This window comes from Neolamprologus brichardi, chromosome 14 (assembly GCF_056152115.1).
Source record: "Neolamprologus brichardi isolate AB-2024 chromosome 14, ASM5615211v1, whole genome shotgun sequence".
Classification (NCBI taxonomy): Eukaryota; Metazoa; Chordata; class Actinopteri; order Cichliformes; family Cichlidae; genus Neolamprologus; species Neolamprologus brichardi.
Window position 1 is genome coordinate 3308569 of NC_142117.1, and position 24596 is coordinate 3333164.

The window sequence follows — 24596 nt, forward strand, 5'->3', positions numbered from 1 at the left end:
CCTCTCTCTATCTGCCTGCACTTTCAAACGTACAAACGAAGGACAACTACCAATCAGAGAGGTCCCGCCCCTGACTATCTCTGATTGGTTTAGACCACGATAGGCGCATAATGTGTGTCAGTTGTTGACCACATGGAGACTTTCAGAGTTGCTGAGAATTTTATTTTATTTTTTTTACTCGAAAAGTTGGTCACACTGGTGAGACCTAGGATTTTTTTTAGTTGCACCATTGAATAATTTGGTCACATTTGCGACAACACACCTTCTAGGGGTGGGCGATATAAACGATATACGATAGAAACTATATAAATTTGGCCAACGATAGAGATTTTGACTATATCGCTCTATCGCGATAGCGCATGTTGATGATGTCATCAAGCTGCGCCTGTTTTGGTCGAAAGCATTGCAGCGGCTACAACCATTATCATCTGCAAATTATGGCGGGCGACAGTCATAGCAAAGAGATGAAGCACTTTTGAAATATGGGGAAAGCCAAAAACTGCGCTTCCTCCACTTCCGTAACATTGATTCATTAATGCTGAATTCTCTGCAGCTGCTCTGTTCCCATGTTGTTGCAGTATATTAATAACTAACCTCGTATTGTGGATGAATAATCTCAGTTGTTCTCCTGACTGAAGTTTGGCCCGTGTATAGCATCCTGCTATGCGATTGCATTTGTCCCTGACCACCAGAATCCCTCACGTTAACTTTTATCGAGTGGAAAAAAGTTGGCGTTCATCCTCCAGCTTCACTGTGCTAACGTTATGCTAACATAGCTGTGTCGCTAGCGATCACGTAGCACAACATGTTTAGGTGTAAACTAGCGAGCTAACTTCCTGTTAACTTCTAACTCCATTAAATTTAATAAATTCTGTTTTCATGGATGCCTGGATGTTAAACTTAATTGTTACACCTGGTAAAGCAGCAACACTGATGATTTAATTAAAGATGAAAGAATTTAGACCGTTTTTAACTCTTAGTGTTCGTTTGACTTTGGGACCTGAAGCTGACGGAGTTTTGGACCCAGATTACTCCGTGAAGCTCCTCACTACGGCAGCCGTAATGCTCTGACAATCCATCAAGCAGTGCGGCTTACCAAAGTTGTACTAAAACATTTTTAAACAGATTTCTGCAGCCAAAATCGGTTCGAGGTCAGTAAGCACAACCAGAATTCATACATAAGGCACACTCTCGATTTTTGAGAAAATTAAAGGATCTTAAGTGTGGAAAATACGTTATACAGAAGAAAAGAATATATCGTGATATATATCGTTACCACACATGCTTCAAATTATATCGCGATATGAATTTTAGGCCATATCGCCCAGCCCTACCTTCTACCCATTTGTACCTGAGACTTTGTAACACTAATGAGTCACATGACACCAGGGAGGGAAATGGCTAATTGGGCACAAATTGGAAATTTTCACTTAGGGGTGTACTCACTTTTGTTGTCAGCAGTTTAGGCAATAATGGCTGTGTGTTGAGTTATTTTGAGGGCAAATTTACACTGTTATGTACACTGACTACTTTACATTGTATCAAAGTGTCATATCTTCAATGTTGTCCCATAAAAAGATATAACAAAGTATTTACAAAAATGTGAGGGGTGTACTCACTTTTGTGAGATACTGTAAATGAAAATAATAAAAAGTAAAACTGAATGTTTGATAACTGGGCGTGTGACTAAAATATAAATTACCTTGTTCTAATCCTGCTGATGACTGAGTAATAGCCTCTCCAGCCAGAGATCCCAGACTATGTTCTTCTATGTCGGAGGGTGGGGAGACAGCACCGAGATCAAGCTCATACCCATTAGGGTCGGATTCCACAGAATACTGTCCCTGGGAACGCCACCCTCGGATAGGCTCTGGCCCCAGCTCTTCTGACGAACTCTGAATGGGTTTAAATCCATGAGAATCATCTCCCATAGCGATGGTGTCCAGGTCCTCTCGACTGTAGCTAATCTCTATGTCACTGTCTTCATCTGGGAATTCTGACTCAAAGCACTGAGTTCCCGTTGAAGCTTTGTTTTCAACACAAGACAGACTGGTGTCTGCTTCGTCACCGGCATTTCCTGTGCTCTCACCAGTATTCGTCAACGGAAACAAAATATCTGCTGCGAAGGGGTCGCTGCCTTTGAAAGGGTCAGAACCAAAGCCATCTGAAAATCAGAACATTTAAAGAGTTTATACTTGTAAATTTTGCTAAGAACAGTATTGAAATTGAGTAACAAAACAACAAAATGAACAAGAGCCTCTTTATGTCAACTACTGTTTAGATTAGTGGTCTATTATAACTCACCAGATGAGTCTGTTTTAAGGAATAGGTCTTCATTGAAGAGGTCATCTATAAATCATGTGTAAAAGAAATGAAATCACTGTACTTTATTAATACCACTGCAACAAAAAGTACAGGTAACAAAAGCATATATGATTAGTTTGCCAAAGAAAACAATCATCATTTATCCCACGATGTCACAGCCTGACAGAGTTGAAGGAGTTTTGACGCCCAGCTTGGGTTGGTTTACTTTCTGAGCCCCTACTCTAGTCCTCTCCTACTCCAGAGTTTGAACCACATACACAGCCCAAGGATCAGAGCTGCCCGATGTCCTAGTGGGAAAAGTTCTACTTGTGCATGAATTGTGTCCCCTCTGACAGAAAAAAGCTGTAGTCTCCACCAACCCAGAGGCTGGATTTTAACAATTCTGATTCCCAGTCCTCTGGCTGCCATGGTTCATGTCCAGTTCCAATTACCACCTTAAGGCCAAATCACTTAACCCTCAAACAATTCAATTACATCACTTTTGAGTGTAGCTGTAGCGCTTAAGTATGTTCATATTCTAACAGGAAGATTAGGCATTGCAATGATCAACCACTTCTTCAAATTGATGCCAAACTACCCAAGCAAACAAAGTCACACTCTTGAGTGATTTGCTTGGAAAGATGCATTGGCACAGCATTTGAATAATTCAGATCTAACTGTCTGGGGGCCAGGCTGATGTTCCAGAAATGCAACTTTTCTTAACTTTTCAGTACTGCAATGCAAAGTGAACGGATACCCACTCCAATCCAGCAATGCGTGTCACCTCCGTCAAAGTAAATTAGAGAAAAAAGTGCCAAAGTCTGAAATCCACGACAGCAATAGTAACTCAGCCTCTGAATTTGTTACATACGGTCACACTGACAGCGGGCGAAGGGGTTGGCTTGGTAGAAGTCCAGCTGGTTGGGGTTCATAGTGAACTCTTCCTGGTCTCTTTCGTTTTCCCCTTCGGCGTTGAGGTCCCCTTCCTCCAGGCCATCCTCTATGTCCGACCTATCCATCTGTGGACGCATGACAACCAGAGGTCACAACATCATGGCTCTGTTCAAAACTAAGGAGGATGCCTTTGACTAGTGACAGCTGGTGCTGCCAAGTTACACATTAATTTTAACTGATTTCATATCAATAAAGTCAGCACTAATTACAATGTCAAGTTTTTGGATGGATTTTAGCCTAAAATGTTTTGCACATAATTCGTGCTATGCATGACACGACATGTTCTGTAAGAGCGAAGCTACCTTTGGTGAGCTGGTCCCACTGTCATCTTCTTCTCTGGTACCGACTAGATTATTGCAGAAAGGTGAACCACTGCCCCCCTGCAGGTGTTGGAGGCACAGAGAGAGATAGTTACTAAAATGTCACAGAAAAGAAAACGCAAGACACACATATATATATTCTCCATGATAAAAAGCTGTGAAAACTGCAGCATAAATATGAAAGACATAGAATAATACACTGAAGAAAAAAGATCACAAACAACTCCAGATCACACACTAATAGTCCACATTTTGACTCCCCAGAGAAAACATGTGAATTCATATCTATATTTCCCTGCTAAATACAGATATTCATTTTTGATAGATTTCTAAAATACTTGTTTTTTGTTTTGATTGTATAAATATCTTTTTATGGTCTAATAACTTTGTTAAGCAGTGTTTTTAAAAAGCCTTGGCTCCTCCAGTCCAAATGTGGAAATGAGAAGATAATTCATGCCAAACAGCTACTGGATCGGATATAGTGCAAGTGCACAAATGGCAGCATGAATGTGTGCGTAAATGAGTGAAATGGTAAATGGACTGGTTCTTCTCTTCACTCAAAGTGCTTTATAAAACTTGCCTCAATCACACAAGCACTTTTTTCTTTTCTTTTTAACATCCACACATTTGAATGTGTTAGTGATCAACTTCGGGTTAGTATCTTGAAAAGGGATATTTGGCATGACTGGAGCAGCCAGGGATTGAACCACCGATGTTCAAATTAATAGATGATCTGTTCTGCCTCCGGAGCTACAGTCACCCCAGAAAGAGCAGAAAAGTGCTGTATAAATTGATCATTATATAGCACTTGTCACAGTGCAATATAACACAGAAGAGTGTTTGTTATTGACTTTTTATTGAAATTCAGCAATCAATATACTGTGTACTTTCATCTTAATCAGTAGTTACAAAGTAAAAGCCTAAATGTCCTGTTTTTTTTACATGTATGACCCACAAAAACCAAAAAAACAAAACAAAACAAACAAACCAAAACCCCAAAACAAAAACAGGAACTAGTACAATCCAAGGTCAAAGTCCGGTCTGTGTAGTATCACAGTCCATCCATTTCTTCCAGCATCAAGTAAACAGGTTCCTCTTGTAACTGGCGTCTGCTGTCATTCTCTCCATCCTGTAAACGTCTACTGTGATGTCCATCCACATGCTCAGAGTTGGGCTTTCTGTGAGAGCTTTTTTTGTAACGGCTCTCTTGACTGCCACCAACAAAATAATAAACAGATCTTTGTCTCTCTTTGGTCCTTCAGGCATTAGTCCAAAAGATTTAACTTTACTCTCCAAAGGCAGATGACTTCCTAAAGTTGTATTGCATTGTGTATTTCCTGCCACTACGTTTTAATACAATCCCAGCAGACATGACTATGGTTTGCTTTAGTATTTCCCCAGTGAATTGCCCTCACAGCAAGATATTTGGTAAGGGGTAATAAAATATCTCGCTATACTTTCTGTGAGCCGCTACATTTCCATCGATATGTCCATAATGTTGTCCATTTTTCCTCCCTTCATTTCCCACTTTACGTTAATAAATAGAGTTGAATGTATTTCCATGTTTTTAAGCCCATCGTATACGCCAGGAATAATGCCTCTATATTTGTTTGTTTCTTCCCTCGCAAACATGTCCAGCAGCTGTTTACTTGATTCTTGATGCTCTGATTCTTCCTTTTAGAGCTGCTTTTTCATCCCATGGAACATCGGGCGCACGTCACCATTGTCATTAGTTTCCAAATAAAAGTGGCTCTGCTCTTTAATGTGGGGATCTTTCAGTATGCTCGAATTCAATTTTCTTGAAGAAATGGATGTCGCTACCAGGGGGTGCATACACATTTAGCAGCGTAATTGAATTCCCCTCAATGTTTTCCCTTATTGAAATAAATCACCCCTCCTTATCTCTTATTGCAAATGTTTTTTCAAAATGCAGTTTGCTTGATAAAAGGATGGAAACTCCTCATCTTCATCCAGAATTATGAGATGATGAAAATACATTTGTAAAACCCATTTTTTTCATTGTTCCTTGTAGTTTAGGTGGGTCTCCTCTGCATATTCCCTTCGCCAACTTAAAACCCAAGCTGCATAATCATGATCTTTGTTAATCCTGTTTCAAATCCATCCAAATCCATGTTTCTGCTTTCAGTATTGTTTCGTTCAATCTGAAGTTGGCCATCTTTACAACTATGGACCGCGGCGCCACATTTGGCTTTGGCACCAGAGTGCAGTGTGCTCTTTCCACCTGTAGCTCAGTGGAGTCAGGCAAATCCACTACTGATGGAGATTCCTCCTACAATCCTTCTTTAATGCCATATATTCTAATGTTTTCTCTTCTGGATCGTCCCTTTAGGACGAGTTTTTTCATCATCTCAGTTACTGCTTCCTCATTAAGTTGTATTCGGGTTTCATGATTCTTTCTTCAGCCTCTTCCACTTTCTTGTTTGTTGTACTATCCTCTCTGTTGTCTTTTCTGAATTTATTTAGCTCTCTGGTTGTTCTCCACTAGCCTTTGCTTGCTTGCCATTATCTTCCATGATGCTGTTAGCAGGTGAGATCTGCCTCGTGTAGCTTGTGTTGCATAGATTTCTTTCAATTTTTTCCTCTTTTTTTTCCTCTTTTTTTGGCATTTTGAAGGCCTCACTCTTATTTCTTATTTTCACAAAAGAAACTTTGGTAAATCAAGTTGCCGTGTGCTATTTTTAGAACGTCGGGAGTGTGCTCTTCTATCCCGCCATCTTCTAGCTCAGTGTTTCCCAACCTTTTGGAGCCATGGGCACATATTTGACATTAGAGAAATCACACCACCAAACAAAAATGTCACAAAAAGCATGTTGATAATTTTTGGTTTCTTTTCAAATATTTATCTATTGCTATTACGCCCTGTGCCATCTCACAGCATGACTATTATGTAATTTCTTCTTCACCTTCTTCTGTTTTACTGGCAGTTGGCAACCCATTTTATTAGAGCAGGTAGTTTTACTGCCCTCTAGTGGAGGAGAGTGTAATTGTGCCACGGCACAGTGGTTGGGAAACACTGGTCCCACAGTTTTTATTATTATTATTATTATTATTATTATTATTATTATTATTATTATTATTATTTCATTTTGCTGTTACAAAGACAAAAGAGGACATTCTGTGCAGTCTTTTGACAGATTTTTATCTTGACAAATGCAATATTTATGAATATGTGTAAAACGTTCATGTTTCAGATCATGAAACAAATTAAAATCTTAGACATGGATAAGTAAATAGAAAAAGCAGCTTTTATATGATGATATTATTTTTCAAACCACAACCGCTCTGAAGCTGCTGTTAATTAACTATGTGCAATATCTCGGTCTTTCCATGTTCTGTTCAATATCTTTGGTCTTGTGCAATATTTTGGTCTCAGTGGAATTAACATCCCATAAATACACCATGTATATAGTTCACTCACATATATGTACACATATATATTGCATTTTTTTCCCCTCGCTGTATATTGTTTTCTCTTCTTTACTTTTGCAACTTTGTGGTCCAGCTACCCAATTTCGCTGTGCAAGAAACTGCACAATGACAATAAAAAGTCTCTTTCTCTCTCTCTCTAAGTCTCAAAGCTGAGAAAAGTTTATGTGGGACCTGCCTCTCCCAGTGTTTTTCACACCCGTAGATGCTTGAAATCACTGAGTGTCACTGACTCTCTTTGGTCTCTGGTTATTACACCACTGCAAACGGCTCCCTGCAAAGATTTAGGTGAGCGGCAGGTAAAATATGTTGTATTTAAACTTCCAGGATCTGCTGTTCTTTTTGCTGGTGAAGTGTGTGTCATGTTATCATGCCTAAGAATCTCTCTAAGTTCCACAGAATAAAAGACTGTAGATCCATGAGAGTACGGAAAGAGAAAAAAAAATTAATTAATTATTTGAAGTGTATGAAACAACTGTCCAGGACTGGACTAATACAGAGCAGATGATCTGAAACAGTTGACAGATGGTGTCCAGAGAGAAACATAGGTCACAGCTGTATAACGTGTATTAGAGGCAGCCATGTACATCTGTAAAAACAGTAGCTTCTGTGACCAGAGGTGTATTTCCCATACAAGAATATTCAATTCATTATAGTTTTGTTGGACTAACGACATCTATTTGTCAAAGAAGACTAAATATTTATTTTCCAAATACATGAAAAAAGCTATCCATGCCATGGGCTTTCTTTCCGCAGCGTCCAGTTTGTCTGCTAGTAGTTCCTTTAAGGAACACTGGAGAAATCTGCTTTCAGAACACAGTGAATGAATGTGGAGATGATAGTTTCTAAACCTCGTGCTCTTAACAGCGACTGAGGCCTGTTCTCACACTTCTAGGAATTGTCAGTATTTTTTTAGATCACACTTGAAAATTGTCATTCATATTCAGTAAGGTGTACTCGCCATCATCATTGCCATTTACCATTATGAGGTCAGCATAGGCGGGCAGTGATTGGCTCCTTCCCCATGGCCGCATTGAAGGCAGATTATCTTCAGTGGTGTCTGCAGGAGATGATTCATCCAGATGGCTTTCTGGAGTGACTGCACCTCCTGACAGAGAGTACAGGGTGTGCTCCTCCTGCAAGAAACACACACAGGAGTGGGGTGAACATGAAAACTCGTATTGTTAAACTTAAGAAACCAGATACATGTTTTCCTCTTTTTACAACACATATTTTATTTGAGATAATTAAATGCAAAAATTATGTTTTTTTGTGTTTCTCTGATATCAGGAAAAAAAAATATTCCTACCAAAAAAGGGAATAGTTATTTACTTCATTCACTTTCTTAGTGCAGTCATGGACAGATGAAAATGGCTGAATGAAAAAAAATGGTCCATTTTTCAAAGCTTTAAGGGATACGTGATATTAATAAAATAGAAATCATTGATATGAACACTTTATGGACAGATGCACTCAAACATCCTTGTAGTGATCGTTGTACCTGCAGGATCTCTTCATAAGACTGTCTGATTGAGTCTTGCAGAGGACTGTTCCGCTCTCCAGCCTCTTCCACTTTCCTCTTGGCCTGTTTCACCTCATCTCTTAGCTTCCTCAGCCTCCATCTGGCTCTGGAAAGCTCCCTCTCATACTCCTCCACTTGGCTTTCCTTCTGTGCCTCCTCTGCCTGCAGAGATAGAATCTGGCAAGACAGGACTCAGTCAGTCCAGTGGGCTACAACAACAAATGTATTAGCTCATCTTGAATTTAAGAGCAGTGAAATGTCTTTCTGATGAGACTGATAAGAGCAACACAAGGTTAGAACAGTAACAAATGAATTATACGTCTGCGTCAGATTGCATCGTAACTTACGCATAACTGGAGCCCAATTTTAACTACGCTGCAACCTTCAATGTAACCTGACTTGCACCTCCCAAGGAATGTAACTCCATGTCATGTTACTGTATACCATGATGACTTGAATGGTGCGGAAGGTTGCTGTGTAGGGATAAAAGGAATTTCTGCTTACTACATAAACTATAATAATAATAATAATGGATTGGATTTATATACAGTGGGGCAAAAAAGTATTTAGTCAGCCACCGATTGTGCAAGTTCCTCCACTTAAAATGATGACAGAGGTCAGTAATTTGCACCAGAGGTACACTTCAACTGTGAGAGACAGAATGTGAAAAAAAATCCATGAATTCACATGGTAGGATTTGTAAAGAATTTATTCGTAAATCAGGGCGGAAAATAAGTATTTGGTCACCTCAAACAAGGAAAATCCCTGGCTCTCACAGACCTGTAACGTCTTCTGTAAGAAGCTTTTCTGTCCCCCACTCGTTACCTGTATGAATGGCACCTGTTTGACCTCATCATCTGTATAAAAGACACCTGTCCACAGCCTCAACCAGTCAGACTCCAAACTCCGCCATGGCCAAGACCAAAGAGCTTTCGAAGGACACCAGGAAAAGAATTGTAGACCTGCACCAGACTGGGAAGAGTGAATCTACAATAGGCAAGCAGCTTGGTGTGAAAAAATCAACTGTGGGAGCAATCATCAGAAAATGGAAGACATACAAGACCACTGATAATCTCCCTCGATCTGGGGCTCGACGCAAGATCTCATCCCGAGGGGTCAAAATGATCATGAGAACGGTGAGCAAAGATCCCAGAACCACACGGGGGAACCTGGTGAATGACCTGCAGAGAGCTGGGACCAAAGTAACAAAGGTCACCATCAGTAACACACTACAACGGCAGGGAATCAAATCCCGCAGTGCCAGACGTGTTCCGCTGCTGAAGCCAGTGCATGTCCAGGCCCGTCTGAAGTTTGCCAGAGAGCACATGGATGATACAGCAGAGGATTGGGAGAATGTCATGTGGTCAGATGAAACCAAAGTAGAACTTTTTGGTATAAACTCAACTCGTCGTGTTTGGAGGAAGAAGAATACTGAGTTGCATCCCAAGAACACCATACCTACTGTGAAGCATGGGGGTGGAAACATCATGCTATGGGGCTGTTTTTCTGCCAAGGGGACAGGACGACTGATCCGTGTTAAGGACAGAATGAATGGGGCCAAGTATCGTGAGATTTTGAGCCAAAACCTCCTTCCATCAGTGAGAACTTTGAAGATGAAACGAGGCTGGGTCCTCCAACATGACAATGATCCAAAACACACTGCCCGGGCAACAAAGGAGTGGCTCCGTAAGAAGCATTTGAAAGTCCTGGAGTGGCCTAGCCAGTCTCCAGACCTCAACCCCATAGAAAATCTGTGGCGGGAGTTGAAAGTCCGTGTTGCTCGGCGACAGCCCCAAAACATCACTGCTCTTGAGAAGATCTGCATGGAGGAATGGGCCAAAATACCAGCTACTGTGTGTGCAAACCTGGTAAAGACCTATAGTAAACGTTTGACCTCTGTTATTGCCAACAAAGGTTATGTTACAAAGTATTGAGTTGTATTTTTGTTATTGACCAAATACTTATTTTCCACCCTGATTTACGAATAAATTCTTTACAAATCCTACCATGTGAATTCATGGATTTTTTTTTCACATTCTGTCTCTCACAGTTGAAGTGTACCTCTGGTGCAAATTACTGACCTCTGTCATCATTTTAAGTGGGGGAACTTGCACAATCGGTGGCTGACTAAATACTTTTTTGCCCCACTGTAGTGCTTTTCAAGGCACCCAAAGCACTTTACAATGCCATTATTCATTCACTCTCACATTCACACACTGGTGGAGGCAGTGCCCTGGGGCAGACTGACTGAAGCGAGGCTGCCATATCGCACCATCGGCCCCTCTGGCCAACACCAGTAGGCGGTAGGGTAAAGTGTCTTGCCCAAGGACACTAAGACCAGGACAGAGAGCCTGGGGATCGAACCGGCGACCTTCCGGTTACAGATTCGCTTCCCAACCCCCTGACCCACTAGGACGTAGATTTCCTGCAGAAGTTCAAATCATGCTTAACTGGTACGAAAAAGAAACACCTGGAGGAACGTTTAGCAGTAACTAATTATTTAAATAAGCATTAATTAAGAAGCAGCTTTAGTGAAGATTATAAGTGTAATGGTAAGACTGCACAGCTTTGGAACGGGAATCGCAAGTTCGATTTCCGCCTGGAGCGACTGTATCCAATAAGAGTCCTAGGCTAGACCCCCATGCTAACCAAGCCTACCGCAGACATGAGCGAGTTAGATAAATATGAAGCCATACTGGCACGGACATCGCCCGGATTAAAAAGGTCCGCATCAGGTGTTAAGAAACCAGGGCACCCAGATGAGAAGTGGGCTACAGGAACAAGAAGGCATCGGTGGGCAAGAGACAAAAATAGTGCACTGTTGGAATGCTCTACACAAGTAACCCCAGTGGAAGGGGTTACACGAATATGATTACGATTCTTATGGAATCTTCAGTACCCAGCATCCACATTGATGGCAAAACAACTAGTAGCTCAATGTTCCAACATTTGGAAGAAGGGACCGCTCTCATGGCCTAGAAATTGAAGAGGTACAACACACATGGTATAGCAAAGGGGAGCCAGGAGGATAGGTCAGAGGGGAGATACCATTACCCCCACCTGAGATTGGGTACCAAGCCCATGTGCGATAGAAGAAGGATTGTTGAGTGAAAGACAGGATCATGGCGAAGCTTGAAACCTGGATCCTCCATAGCCGGTTACCGAAACTAACAAGCTGATCTACACCACGGCAGCAATGAACAGTGAGAATCTTGGCTACAAGTTGAACAGCCACAAGGAGCAGTACCCTCCATGGAGAAGGAGACTACAGGCCAAGGTCAAGGTAGCACAGAGGGAGGATAGCCAACTATTGGAGCTGCAAAAAGGTGCAATTAGGAAGGCGCCGAAGAAGAAAGCCAGTACAGAAAGCTGTCCAAAGGCATCTAGTCTAGTTAGACAGTTCTGTGAGTCCGAGCAATAGGCAGGCAGGGTGAACAACACCCTGTTGACCATCCGAGAAACCTTTTTGCAACGAGTTGCTCCTGCAACCCTGTCCCTGGCTAGTGCACCCACACTCTTAGCTTCCGCTTCTCTGCGCTCCCCTCTCCTGAACCATTTACAGGGGAGATGGGCCAGTGCAGAGGCTTCTTCTTCATTCTGTTCTGCTATTCCAGCACTCTCCCAGGGCCTTTCCTAATGTTATTTCAAGGGAATAAATAATTGTTGGTTCCTTTCAGGACCCTGACTTGTAATGGGTCAGATCTTACCTCCTGGTGACATTCTTTAGAAATACTTACTTATGCACAGTTCCTCCAAGATTTTAAGGTTTTATTCCACCATCCTTTGTGCACAGATGAAGCAGCCCATCAGTTGCTTGGCCTTTGACAGTACCCGGTCTGTAGCCGAGTTCTCCATTAATTTCCGTGTTAAAGGCACAGAGACAGGGGGGTAAGAAAACCCTTTGAGCTCGCTGCACGGGATGAACCCAGGTGTTTTGAAAGCCTAGCAGATTTTGCAATCAGGATTGACAATCGGTTGCATGAAAGAGAGAGAAGGGGGTTAGTGGTTACAAGACCGGGGTGGGCACTTCTCCACTCGTTTTGCTCCTCGGACCTTTCTGACTAGCTCTACGAGTGCCTGACAGCACAGATAAAACAGCTGCTAGTCGATGAGAGACACCCAGAATGGCTAACTGAAGGCTGAACAGTCCTGATCCTCAAGGACCCCAGTCTTCATTGTTGGCATTTGCTTTTCCTCCCTCTGAGCCAATGCAACTGGGACGCACAAAGTTGACATCAGAGAAATGCTGGAGGAGGTTCGAGGAGCGGTTGTGTATGTATTGTGGTTTGTTGGGCCATTTTCTGGCCTCTTGCCCTGTCTGGCCAAAAGACAGTGCCTACCAGTAACTGTGGGGATACTAAGTGGGCAGTGCATCTCCAGATGCCGAGGGTCCCAGTATGCAACTCCCTACCACCCTGTGTGGCAAGACCAGGACCTATTCATTACAAGTGCTTTTGAAGGCAGGTGCCGAGCAGAGTCTGATTGACAGAGATTCGGTGCAACAACTTGTGAGGTTCTGGTAGCTGTAAATGCTCTCAATGGTCAGTCACTTCTCTCCGTCACTCACCAAACCAAACCAGCTGAACTTATTCGTTAACAACTATCTACTATCTTGGTCCATTTCTCATTACTCCTGACAGTCCAGGTTCCTCAACACCTGACCCGGTGAAGTTAAGCTGTTATAGCTTCAGTTAACAGCCATAACAGTTATGGCTTCAGTTAAATATATCACAAATATTCCAAGATAGGCTTGGTTTGCATGGGTGCCTAGCCTGCTGACCCTTACTGGATACACACCTTCACACTGAACCCCCAACATAAAGTTCCAAAGGGGACAACTGTGTCCTATCGTAAGAATAGCATCACCAAGGCTGGAAGACAGAGCAATACTATAAGAGCATATGGGAGAAGCACACAACCCAAAACAGCAACGCTCATTGGCTAGTAGATCTAAGAACAGACCACAGCAAAGGTCGCCAGTATGAAGAATTGGACAGCACCAGGCCCTGACATGGTTAACGCCTACTGGCTGAAGAAGTTGACTGCACTACATGAGCATCTGGCAGTGGAGATGAACCAGCTTCTAGTCAATGAGAGACATCCAGAATGGCTAACTGAAGGCCGGACAGTTCTGATCCTCAAGAGCTCCCAGATGGTATCGGTGACGTCCAACTACCGGCCAATAACCTCCTCAGTACCACATGTAAGCTCCTGTCAGGCATCATAGTGGCTAAGATGAACAGGCACATGGGTCAATACATGAGTGGGGCTCAGAAAGGAATTGGCAAGAATACCAGAGGTGCAAAACACCAGCTAGGTTGATGGACTAGGCTGACCAACCTGTGCACTGCCGAATTGATTACAAGAAGGCCCATGACTTGATGCCCCACACCTGGATCCTGGAATGCTTAGAATTGTACAAGATCAACATGACCCTAAGGGCCTTCATCAGGAACTTAATGGGGATGTGGCAGACAATGCTAGAGTCCAACTTCAAGCCCACAGTACAAGCCATCATCAAGTGGATCTACCAAGGAGATGCTCTGTCCTCACTACTGTTCTGAACCCCTCAGTGAGATCATTGATAAGACTGGCTATGGATACTGACTATGGAATGGAGCAGTTGTCAGCCACCTCCTCTACATGGATAACATCAAGCTAATGCCAAGAGTGACCGAGACATCGATTTACTGATCCAAACCACCAGGATATACAGCAATGACATCGGAATGTTGTTCGGGCTGGAAAAGTGTAGTCGGATGATAACAAAGAAGGGAAGGTAGTCAGAACTGAGGGGATCGAACTACCAGAAAGCAACAATGCAGACATAAAGGACAGCTACAAGTACCTGAAGAGGCCGTTAGGTAAGAACGGAGGTTAGAAGCCTATCATCAAGATCAGGAAGCTCCTGACCATGCGTGGAGGGTTTCACCCCAAGTCCAGCACCCTTGGGCTGTATGGTAAGTGGAAGGAAGGAGGTCAGAGACTGGTGAGTGTCAGCACCACAGTCCAGGATTAGACAACGAACTACATTAGGAATATAGCTCAAACTGACTGCCTGGTCAGTGACTACTTGAGCCAACAGAAACCCAAGAAAGAGGAGGAACCATCATGGAAGGACAGGCCCCTGCATGGTATGTACCACCGGCAGAGAGAGGAAGTGCCTGATATCCAAAAGTCCTACCAGTGGCTGGACAAAGCTGGACTGAAAGACAGCACAGAGGCACTAATCATGGCAGCACAGGAACAAGCTCTCAGCACAAGACCCATAGACGTTAGGGTCTATCACACTAGGTAAGAACCCAGGTGCAGGCTGTGTAAAGATGCCCCTGAGACAATCCAGCACAGCAGGGTCAAGATGCTAGCAGGCAGGGCATCGTGGGGTGGCTGTAGCTCAGGAGGTAGAGCAGGTCACCTACTGATCGGAAGGTTGGAGGTTCGATCCCAGGCTCCTCCAGTCTGTATGCCAAGTATCCTTGGGCAAGATACTAACCCCAAGTTGCTCTCCGATGCGTCCATCGGAGTATGAATGTGTGTGAATGTAGTTAGAAAAAGCACTAAGTATAGATAAAGTGCTTGTGAGAATGGGTGTGACTGGGTGAATGTGGCATGTTGTATAGAGCGCTTTGAGTACTCCGGGAGAGTAGAAAAGCGCTATATAAGAATCAGTCCATTTACCAAAGGGAACGCCATAACAGTGGCTGGCATAGCATAGCATAGCATAGCATAGCATAGCATCTTTACTTATAAAGCACTTTAACATAAAACCAGAGTTCACAAAGTACTGTACATGCAAATAGCATAAGCCACATGTGTCAAACTCAAGGCCCGCGGGCCACATCTGGCCCGGCGGACATTTATCATTTTATATAGACTTATTATTATTGTTATGCATGGCCTGGCGATATGAGGCGCAAATAACTCACAAACTACAGATCCCAAAATGAAGCGCTGCAGCCTCCTTGCTGAACGCTACGCTAGCTGGGAACATTCCCGAAGCTAGCAAATTGCGAAACTAGCCCCTCACAATGGCGAAGAGAAAAGTTGATTCTGAAAACAGAGCCTTTAAGCACCGGTGGGAGACTGAATATATGTTTACAAACATTGCCGGTAAACCCGTGTGTCTTATTAGCGGAGCTAATGTGGCTGTAATTAAGGAATTTAATTTAAGACCGCACTACAAGACAAAACGTCAGGATAAGCTGAAAAACCTAAATGCAGAGCAGAAACTACAGGAAGTAGAAGAGCTAAAGAAGAATCTGACATTTCAGCAGACGTTTTTCACCAGAACAAAATCACAAAGTGAAGCTGTTGTGAAAGCAAGTTTTATTGTAGCAGAGGAGATAGACAAATCAGAAATCCAAAATTTATGGAGAGCAAAATATTTAAAGTGAAAGTTTATTTTTTTAAGTTTACTTATTCTGGAATTATATTCCTGTCTGTTTTTATTCATATTTATGTTTAAAAAACATTGTTTTAGTGTGTTCAATAAATGTTTATCTTGTTTGGCCTGGCATAAGCAAAGTAAAAATAAAATAAAAATAAGATAAAATAAGAAAAAGTTAAATAAATAACTAAATAACTAAAATAAAATAAAACATGTTAAAACAAATTGAAACAAATTGAGTCAACCCCCTTAAACAGTGCCAAAGGCTTCAGCGAATAAATATGTTTTAAGAAGACTCTTAAACTCAGAAAGAGAAGAGGCCTGTCTAACGTGCAAGGGCAGGTCATTCCACAACTTTGGAGCAGCTACAGCAAAAGTGCGATCACCTTTAAATTTATACTTAGTTTTCAGTACCTTAAGGAGCTGCTGATTGGCGGACCTAAGGGAACGGGCAGGTGTATATAGTTGTAGTAGCTCCGAGAGGTGGGGTGGGGGTGGGGGGGCAGGCCATTAAGAGATTTAAAAACAAATGAGAGAATTTTAAAAACAATCCTAAATGTACAGGTAGCCAGTGGAGTGAAACTAAAATGGGGGTAATGTGCTCAGACTTGCTTGTTCCAGTTAAAAGACGTGCTGCAGCATTTTGCACAACCTGCAGACGCCTAATGGATGCATCACTAACCCCACAAGTGCGTTCCGATAATCCAGCCTACATGTAACAAAGGCATGGATTACTGTCTCAAAAAGCTGTTTCGATAAGATGGGCTTTATTTTGGCTAATTGCCTCAAATGAAAAAAGTTAGATCTTACAACGGCTCTGACATGGCTTTCAAGTTTAAGATCTGCCTCCATTTTAACTCCCAGATTAGTGATGACTGCTTTAACATACTGTGCCAGCGAACCAAGATTTATAGCAGTGGTCTCAGAAGCACCACCAAAAACCATCACTTCTGTTTTCTACTCGTTAAAATGTAAAAAGTTCAAAGTCATCCAGGCCCTTATTTCATCAAGGCATCTAAGCAGAGGGTCTACTGAGAAGCCAATCTTTTTAAGTGGAAAATAAATCTGGGAGTCATCAGCATAACAGTGGAAAGAAATCCCATGTTTCCTGAAAATAGAGCCAAGGGGTAGGAGATATAGGGAGAAAAGAAGCGGGCCTAAAACCCCATATTGAAGAGAAGCAGCAGAGGATACAAACTCACCAAGCTACTCACTCATACAGAAACATCTGTGCCAAATATGGCCTTGAAGTCCCGAGGTCAAAATGGGAGACGCCCCCAAGGGTGGTGGAGAATGACCGAGCTAAGATCCTGTGGGACTTCCAGATACAGACGGACAAAACGGTGGTGGCTAACCAACCGGACACCGTAGTCATAGATGTAGCAACATCAGGAAGAAGGAACACGAGGAGCTAGAGAAATACCAAGGGCTCAGAGAAGAGCTTGAGAAGATGTGGAGGGCGAAGGTAACAGTGGTCCCAGTGGTAATGGGAGCACTAGGTGGAGCAAGTCCCAAGCTAGGCGAGTGGCTCCAGCAGATCCCCAGAACAACATCGGAGATCTCTGTCCAGAAGAGCGCAGTCTTTGGAACAGCTAAGACACTGTGCAGGACCCTCAAGCTCCCAGGCCTCTGGTAGAGGACCAGAGCTTGAATGATAGACAACCCACAAGGGCGAGAAGGGAATTTTTTATATGTATATATAAAAATATATAAAAAAAGGTGGAAATCAACAGACACCCCATGTTACGATATTATAACAATACTACTGCAATAACATATATTGCATATATTGCTGTAAATTATGTCTCAGACAGGCAGAGTTTCAGACCCAAAGTGCATACATGCAGGCAGGACTGAACTTAGTTTTATTGTTGGATCTACTGAGAAATAAAAAACTAGGGAGGCTAACTGACAAAAACTAAACAGACATAGCAGTACAGCGATTTACCACACAGACAGGGCACACATCAAGAGAGAGATCACAATGATTGACAGAGTAAAACACAAATAATATATACAAAAGGGGAAATCACAGCAAGGAGGAGAGACCTGGGGAACACAGCAGGTCATAATCTAACAGACGAGAAGGGGGAAGCAAAACTGAACACACTGAACATGGGACAAGAGACTGTCAAAATAAAACAAGAAACAAACCCAGAGGCTACTACTGCGTGGAAAATGATCGAATCCGCCAAGGCAGCACCGCATAGACTACAAGATCTTCTGTTTGCTAATGTTCCTGCCAATACGCTCTACAACAACAACAAATTTGGACCTATTATTGCCAACTCTATACAGGTATGGAGGAAAATAGAAAGACGGCTAGGTGCTCCAGTTAAATTTTGTAAAAGCTCACCACTCTGGCATAATTTAAAGTTACTATGTGGCAGCCGACCATTTGTTCAACCCTCTTGGTTCTCACTCGGGATAAACCTTTTTGATGATCTATTCAACGCCCAAGGCCTTCGCTCATTTCAGGACTTAAGGACACGTTTGAATCTATTTGGGTCAGGGAACTGGGAGAACTACAGGTTAATATAGACTGGGATACAGTGTGGTCTAATCTGAATTTGACTTCTAAGAACCTGGCGCATCAATTAATTCATTTCAAAACCATACACAGAACATACATTACACCCTATAGGAGGTTCCAGATGAAACTACAGGCTACGTATCACTGTCACATCTGCAATGATTCATCACCTGGCATGTTTTTGCACATGTTTTGGGACTGTCCTGCTGTATCCAATTTTTGGGTCTTTGTGAACTCTGTGTTATCTGAGGTGCTGGAAGTTTTTTATATTCCCAATCCTGGTCTTTGTCTCCTTAATGATACCTCTGAAATCTCCTTGAAACAAATACAATGCAAAATGTTGTTCGCTGGATTCACATCCGCAAAGAAGACTATTACGAAGCAATAGTTCAGTCCTGACATTTGTATGGAATCATTCTGGAGACGATGTCTTATCCGTGTTATTGGTTTTGAACATACCACAGCAAAATTAAATAAAGCTCGACCCACGACTGTTGAAGCTTGGAAAATCTTCTCATCCAGTGTTATCTCCTGGAAGAGGCAATAATTGGTTTTAGCTTTGTGTTTTTGTGTTTTTTCTTTGCTGTCCCTATACCTTGTGACCAGAGATGGGCAGTAATGCGGTACTTGTAACGCGTTACTGTAATCCGATTACTTTTTTCAAGTAACGAGTAAAGTAAGGGATTACTATTGCAAAAACGGTAATTGGATTACCGTTACTTTCCCGTAGGAACGCTGTGTTACTGCGTTACTAAAACCGTGATTTTTTGCGAGAATGTCTCATGACAGTGACGTAAGCGAGTGCGACGTTCGTGACAACAGCTGTGTGCAGATCAACAATGGATCATATATCGAGTACGGAGAGAGAGTATGAGCGTGCAGCGTTTAAAGCGTGGAAGTACTGACCTTACTTTGAGTTTGATTCCATAAAAAGTGACAAAAACATTAGTGTCCGTTGTGCGTGGGAAGAAAACTTCTTTTTACAGCGAAAAAAACCCCTAAACTTCCAAACAAGCACCGAGTAGCTACGACGTAATGGGAAACTCACAGAGAAACTCGCGGATTCTTCCACTGACCGCTGCACACCTGCACCAGGGTAAACCTCCGCCTACCCCACTCCTGCTTTACAGGTGAAAATAGAGCAACAGGACCGCTAGTCTTTGACTTTATTTTCTGCTGTGTTTTACTTGCATCTATTTGAAAGACTGAGTGTAAACACAAAAATATTATTTTATGTGCTGGAATGTGCAGAAAATAGGTTTAAATGTTAAACAAATTTCTTCCAGTCAGAGAATGTTGCAGATAATTAAATTTTTGCTTGATGCATAAAGTTAAAAGATTAAAACTAATAAAACAAGTTTTAAAAAGAGACTTTTCCATTTGATTACATTTTGTATGATGAATTATGCAGAAAAAGCAGAATTGGGCTGAAAGATCTATCACTTTATCACCTATTCAGGTTGTAAATCGTGTTTTTAAAAAGTAACTAAGTAACAAAGTAACTAAGTAAATAATTACTTTTGAAAATAGTAGCAATTTTTCACACCAGTCTATTAATTAATGAAAGACCAAGACAGACTTTTAATTCATTTGAAAGCCTGATGCTTAACATTGTCCACCCCAGCTGTGAAACTCAGAAACCAGTCTTACTTGTTATCATCTATCGTCCACCTGGGCCTTACACAGAGTTTCTGTCTGATTTCTCAGACTTTATATCTGATTTAGTTCTGAGCTCAGATAAAATAATTATTGTGGGTGATTTTAACATCCATGTTGATGCTAAAAATGACAGCCTCAACATGGCATTTAATCTGTTGTTAGACTCAATTGGTTTCTCTCAAAATGTAAAAGAACCCACCCACCACTTTAATCACACTCTCGATCTTGTTTTAACATATGGCATAGAAACTGAACATTTAACAGTGTTTCCTGAAAACCCTCTCCTGTCTGATCATTTCTTGATAACATTTACATTTACAATAATTGATTACGCAGCAGTGGAGAGTGGACTTTATCAAAGTAGATGTCTTTCTGAAAGCGCTGTAACTAAGTTTAAGAATATAATCCAGCCACTGTTATCATCGTCAATGCCCTGTACAAACACAGAGCAGAGCAGCTATCTGAACGCTACCCCAACAGAGGTCGATTATCTTGTTAATAATTTCACCTCCTCACTACGTACGACTCTGGATACTGTAGCTCCAGTGAAAACGAAGGTCTCTAATCAGAAGTACCTGACCCCGTGGTATAATTCTCAAACACGTACCCTAAAGCAGATGACTCGTAATCTGGAGAGGAAATGGCGTGTCACAAATTTAGAGGATCATCATTTAGCCTGGAGAAATACTTTGTTGCTTTATAAGAAAGCCCTCCGCAAAGCCAGAACAGCTTACTACTCATCACTGATTGAAGAAAATAAGAACAACCCCAGGTTTCTCTTCAGCACTGTAGCCAGGCTGACAAAAAGTCAGAGCTCTTTTGAGCCAACCATCCCTTTAACGTTAACTAGTGATGACTTCATGAACTTCTTCACAAATAAAATTTTTATCATTAGAGAAAAAATTACCAATAATCATCCCACAGATGTAATATTATCTACAGCTACTCTTAGTTCCATTGATGTTAAGTTAGACTCTTTTTCTCCAATCGATCTTTCTGAGTTAACTTCAATAATTACTTCCTCCAAACCATCAACGTGTCTTTTAGACCCCATTCCTACAAAACTGCTCAAAGAAGTCCTGCCATTGATTAATTCTTCGATCTTATATATGATCAACCTATCTCTAATAATCGGCTATGTACCACAGGCCTTCAAGGTGGCTGCAGTTAAACCTTTACTCAAAAAGCCATCTCTAGACCCAGCAGTCTTAGCTAATTATAGGCCAATCTCCAACCTTCCTTTCATATCAAAAATCCTTGAAAGAGTAGTTGTCAAACAGCTAACAGATCATCTGCAGAGGAATGGTTTATTTGAAGAGTTTCAGTCAGGTTTCAGAGCTCATCACAGCACAGAAACAGCTTTAGTGAAGGTTACAAATGATCTTCTTATGGCCTCTGACAGTGGACTCATCTCTGTGCTTGTCCTTCTTGACCTTAGTGCAGCGTTCGATACTGTTGACCATAATATCCTGTTAGAGCGATTAGAACATGCTGTAGGTATTACAGGTATTGCACTGCAGTGGTTTGTATCATATCTATCTAATAGACTCCAATTTGTGCATGTAAATGGAGAGTCCTCTTCACACACTGAGGTTAATTATGGAGTTCCACAGGGTTCAGTGCTAGGACCAATTCTGTTTACATTATACATGCTTCCCCTAGGCAGCATCATTAGAAGACATAGCATACATTTTCACTGCTATGCAGATGACACCCAGCTCTATCTGTCCGTAAAGCCAGATAACACACACCAATTAGTTAAACTGCAGGAATGTCTTAAAGACATAAAGACTTGGATGGCCACTAACTTTCTGCTTCTTAACTCAGATAAAACTGAGGTCATTGTACTCGGCGCTGAAAAGCTTAGAAATATGGTATCTAACCAGATTCTTACTCTGGATGGCATTACCTTGGCCTCCAGTAACACTGTGAGGAACCTTGGAGTCATTTTTGACCAGGACATGTCCTTCAACGCACATATTAAACAAATATGTAAGACTGCGTTCTTCCATTTGCGCAACATCTCTAAAATTAGAAATATCCTGTCTCAGAGTGATGCTGAAAAACTAGTTCATGCATTTATTACTTCCAGGCTGGACTACTGCAATTCATTATTATCAGGATGTCCAAAAAACTCACTGAAAAGCCTTCAGTTAATCCAAAATGCTGCAGCAAGAGTACTGACAGGGACTAGAAAGAGAGAGCATATTTCTCCTGTTTTGGCTTCCCTTCATTGGCTTCCTGTTAAATCCAGAATTGAATTCAAAATCCTGCTCCTCACATACAAGGTCTTAAATAATCAGGCCCCATCTTATCTTAATGACCTTGTAGTACCATATTACCCTATTAGAGCACTTCGCTCCCACTCTGCAGGCCTACTTGTTGTTCCTAGAGTATTTAAAAGTAGAATGGGAGGGAGAGCCTTCAGTTTTCAGGCCCCTCTTCTGTGGAACCAGCTTCCAGTTTGGATTCGGGAGACAGACACTATCTCTACTTTTAAGATTAGGCTTAAAACTTTCCTTTTTGCTAAAGCATATAGTTAGGGCTGGACCAGGTGACCCTGAATCCTCCCTTAGTTATGCTGCAATAGATGTAGGCTGCCGGGGGATTCCCATGATGCATTGAGTTTTTCCTTTCCAGTCACCTTTCTCACTCACTATGTGTTAATAGACCTCTTTGCATTGAATCATATCTGTTATTAACCTCTGTCTCTCTTCCACAGCATGTCTTTTATCCTGTCTTCCTTCTCTCACCCCAACCAATCACAGCAGATGGCCCCGCCCCTCCCTGAGCCTGGTTCTGCCGGAGGTTTCTTCCTGTTAAAAGGGAGTTTTTCCTTCCCACTGTCGCCAAAGTGCTGCTCATAGGGGGTCATATGATTGTTGGGCTTTTCTCTGTATCTATGAAGCGCCTTGAGGCGACATTTGTTGTGATTTGGCGCTATATAAATAAAATTGAATTGAATTGAATTGAATTGAAAATAAGTAATCAGTAAAGTAACGGGATTACTTTTTGGGGGAAGTAATCAGTAATTAGTTACTGATTACTTTTTTCAAGTAACTTGACCAACACTGCTTGTGACTAATGTTTGCTTTGCTACTGCAGTTTACAGTTGTGCTGTATATGTCTGTACGCCCCCCCCCCCCCCCCCCCCCACACCCCCAACCCTGTTTTGAATCAATAAAATGTTGATCACAAAAAAAAATAAAACAAGAAACACACCACGATGCAGACTAAGACATGGGGCTTTACACAGGGCTGTGATGAAGGAACACACACAGGAACAAGAGAGACTCTGGAAACATGAATACAAAATAACTCAAAATATTAGCGGAGCAGAACTCAACTCTAAAACATCCTAATAAAGCAAAGCGTCATAAACCTAAAGGAAAACTCAAACCCCAAACCATGACACAGTCTGGAATTTTGAAAAACTTTGGCTTATTCTAAGTCATCTTCTCTGGCCATGGTTCTGAACACTTACACTGTGCGCTCAACAGTTTCACCACCTCTCAAAACTCCACAGTTAACATCAACGTCCCTCAAACTGACCGTCGTTTGCAAGGCGGCGTGTCAGTCAAGGAGACGAGATACCCACTCATGCAGCTGTGCATCACGTGAACGTGTACACTAGCTGCACAGGGGCTCAGAGGAAAGCACTCCAAGGGATCATTAACACCGCCCAAAAGATCACTGGCTGCCCTCTCCCCACACCGGAGGTTCTACACAACATCCACTGTTTTAAAAAGGCCCAAAACATCATAAAAGACACCTCACATCCTGGCCACTCCCTGTTTGAACTGTTGCCCTCAGGCAGACGGTACAGGGCAATCAGCGCAAGGACTAATAGACTCAAACACAGCTGTTATCCAACTGCAACAACACATCTGAATGCTACAAAAAAAATGTCCATCACGCCACTCGTGTTAATCTATGCACGGTCTGAAGCATGTATGTGGGAATGTATGTGAATGTTTTACTGTTACGTCTTATTAGTATTTTAAGTATTCTATCTATTTTATTTATTGAATTTTATTGTTTTATTTCTATTTTGATATCGCTAGGGATGATGCAATGATCGGGAACATTCTTAATTTCGTTGTACCTGTGACAATGACAATAAAGTTTCTGATTCTGAATGCTGAAATAATACAGAGCACACGCTGCCAGAGCAGCAGTGCTGTGCATCATTACCTGCTGACTTTCTTCGTAGCAGAGCTGTCTGGTTCCCTTTATTTGCTGTATCAGTTTCTCTTTGTGTTTCTCTAATTTAACCAGGGTCTCCTCCAGCTCTTTGCGGTCTGACCTCTGCTCCTGAAGTTCCAAGTTTTCCACTGCCACTGCGCTCTCCAGCTCCTACATCGCACACAAAGACACAGTTAAAATCTGCAGAACGATATAAATGCTGGGATGATGAAACATTCACACACACAAAGTGCAGGTGAAAAAACACAATTACGAAAATGCATC

At 41.9% G+C, this 24596-nt stretch overlaps 1 protein-coding gene across 3 annotated transcripts in view; it reads right to left on the reverse strand.

Moving 5' to 3' along the window:
• Positions 1-24596, reverse strand: part of LOC118455461 (uncharacterized) — a 40959-nt gene that overhangs the window by 10101 nt on the left and 6262 nt on the right. For all 3 annotated transcript variants that reach the window (XM_087850645.1, XM_087850644.1, XM_087850643.1), the window contains 7 exons: positions 24321-24482; positions 8527-8724; positions 8006-8161; positions 3561-3638; positions 3176-3323; positions 2305-2349; positions 1703-2164 (listed from right to left, as the gene is read on the reverse strand). In XM_087850645.1, the coding sequence (XP_087706771.1) occupies positions 1703-2164; positions 2305-2349; positions 3176-3323; positions 3561-3638; positions 8006-8161; positions 8527-8724; positions 24321-24482 (1249 nt within the window). The remainder of the gene's footprint in view (positions 1-1702; positions 2165-2304; positions 2350-3175; positions 3324-3560; positions 3639-8005; positions 8162-8526; positions 8725-24320; positions 24483-24596) is intronic.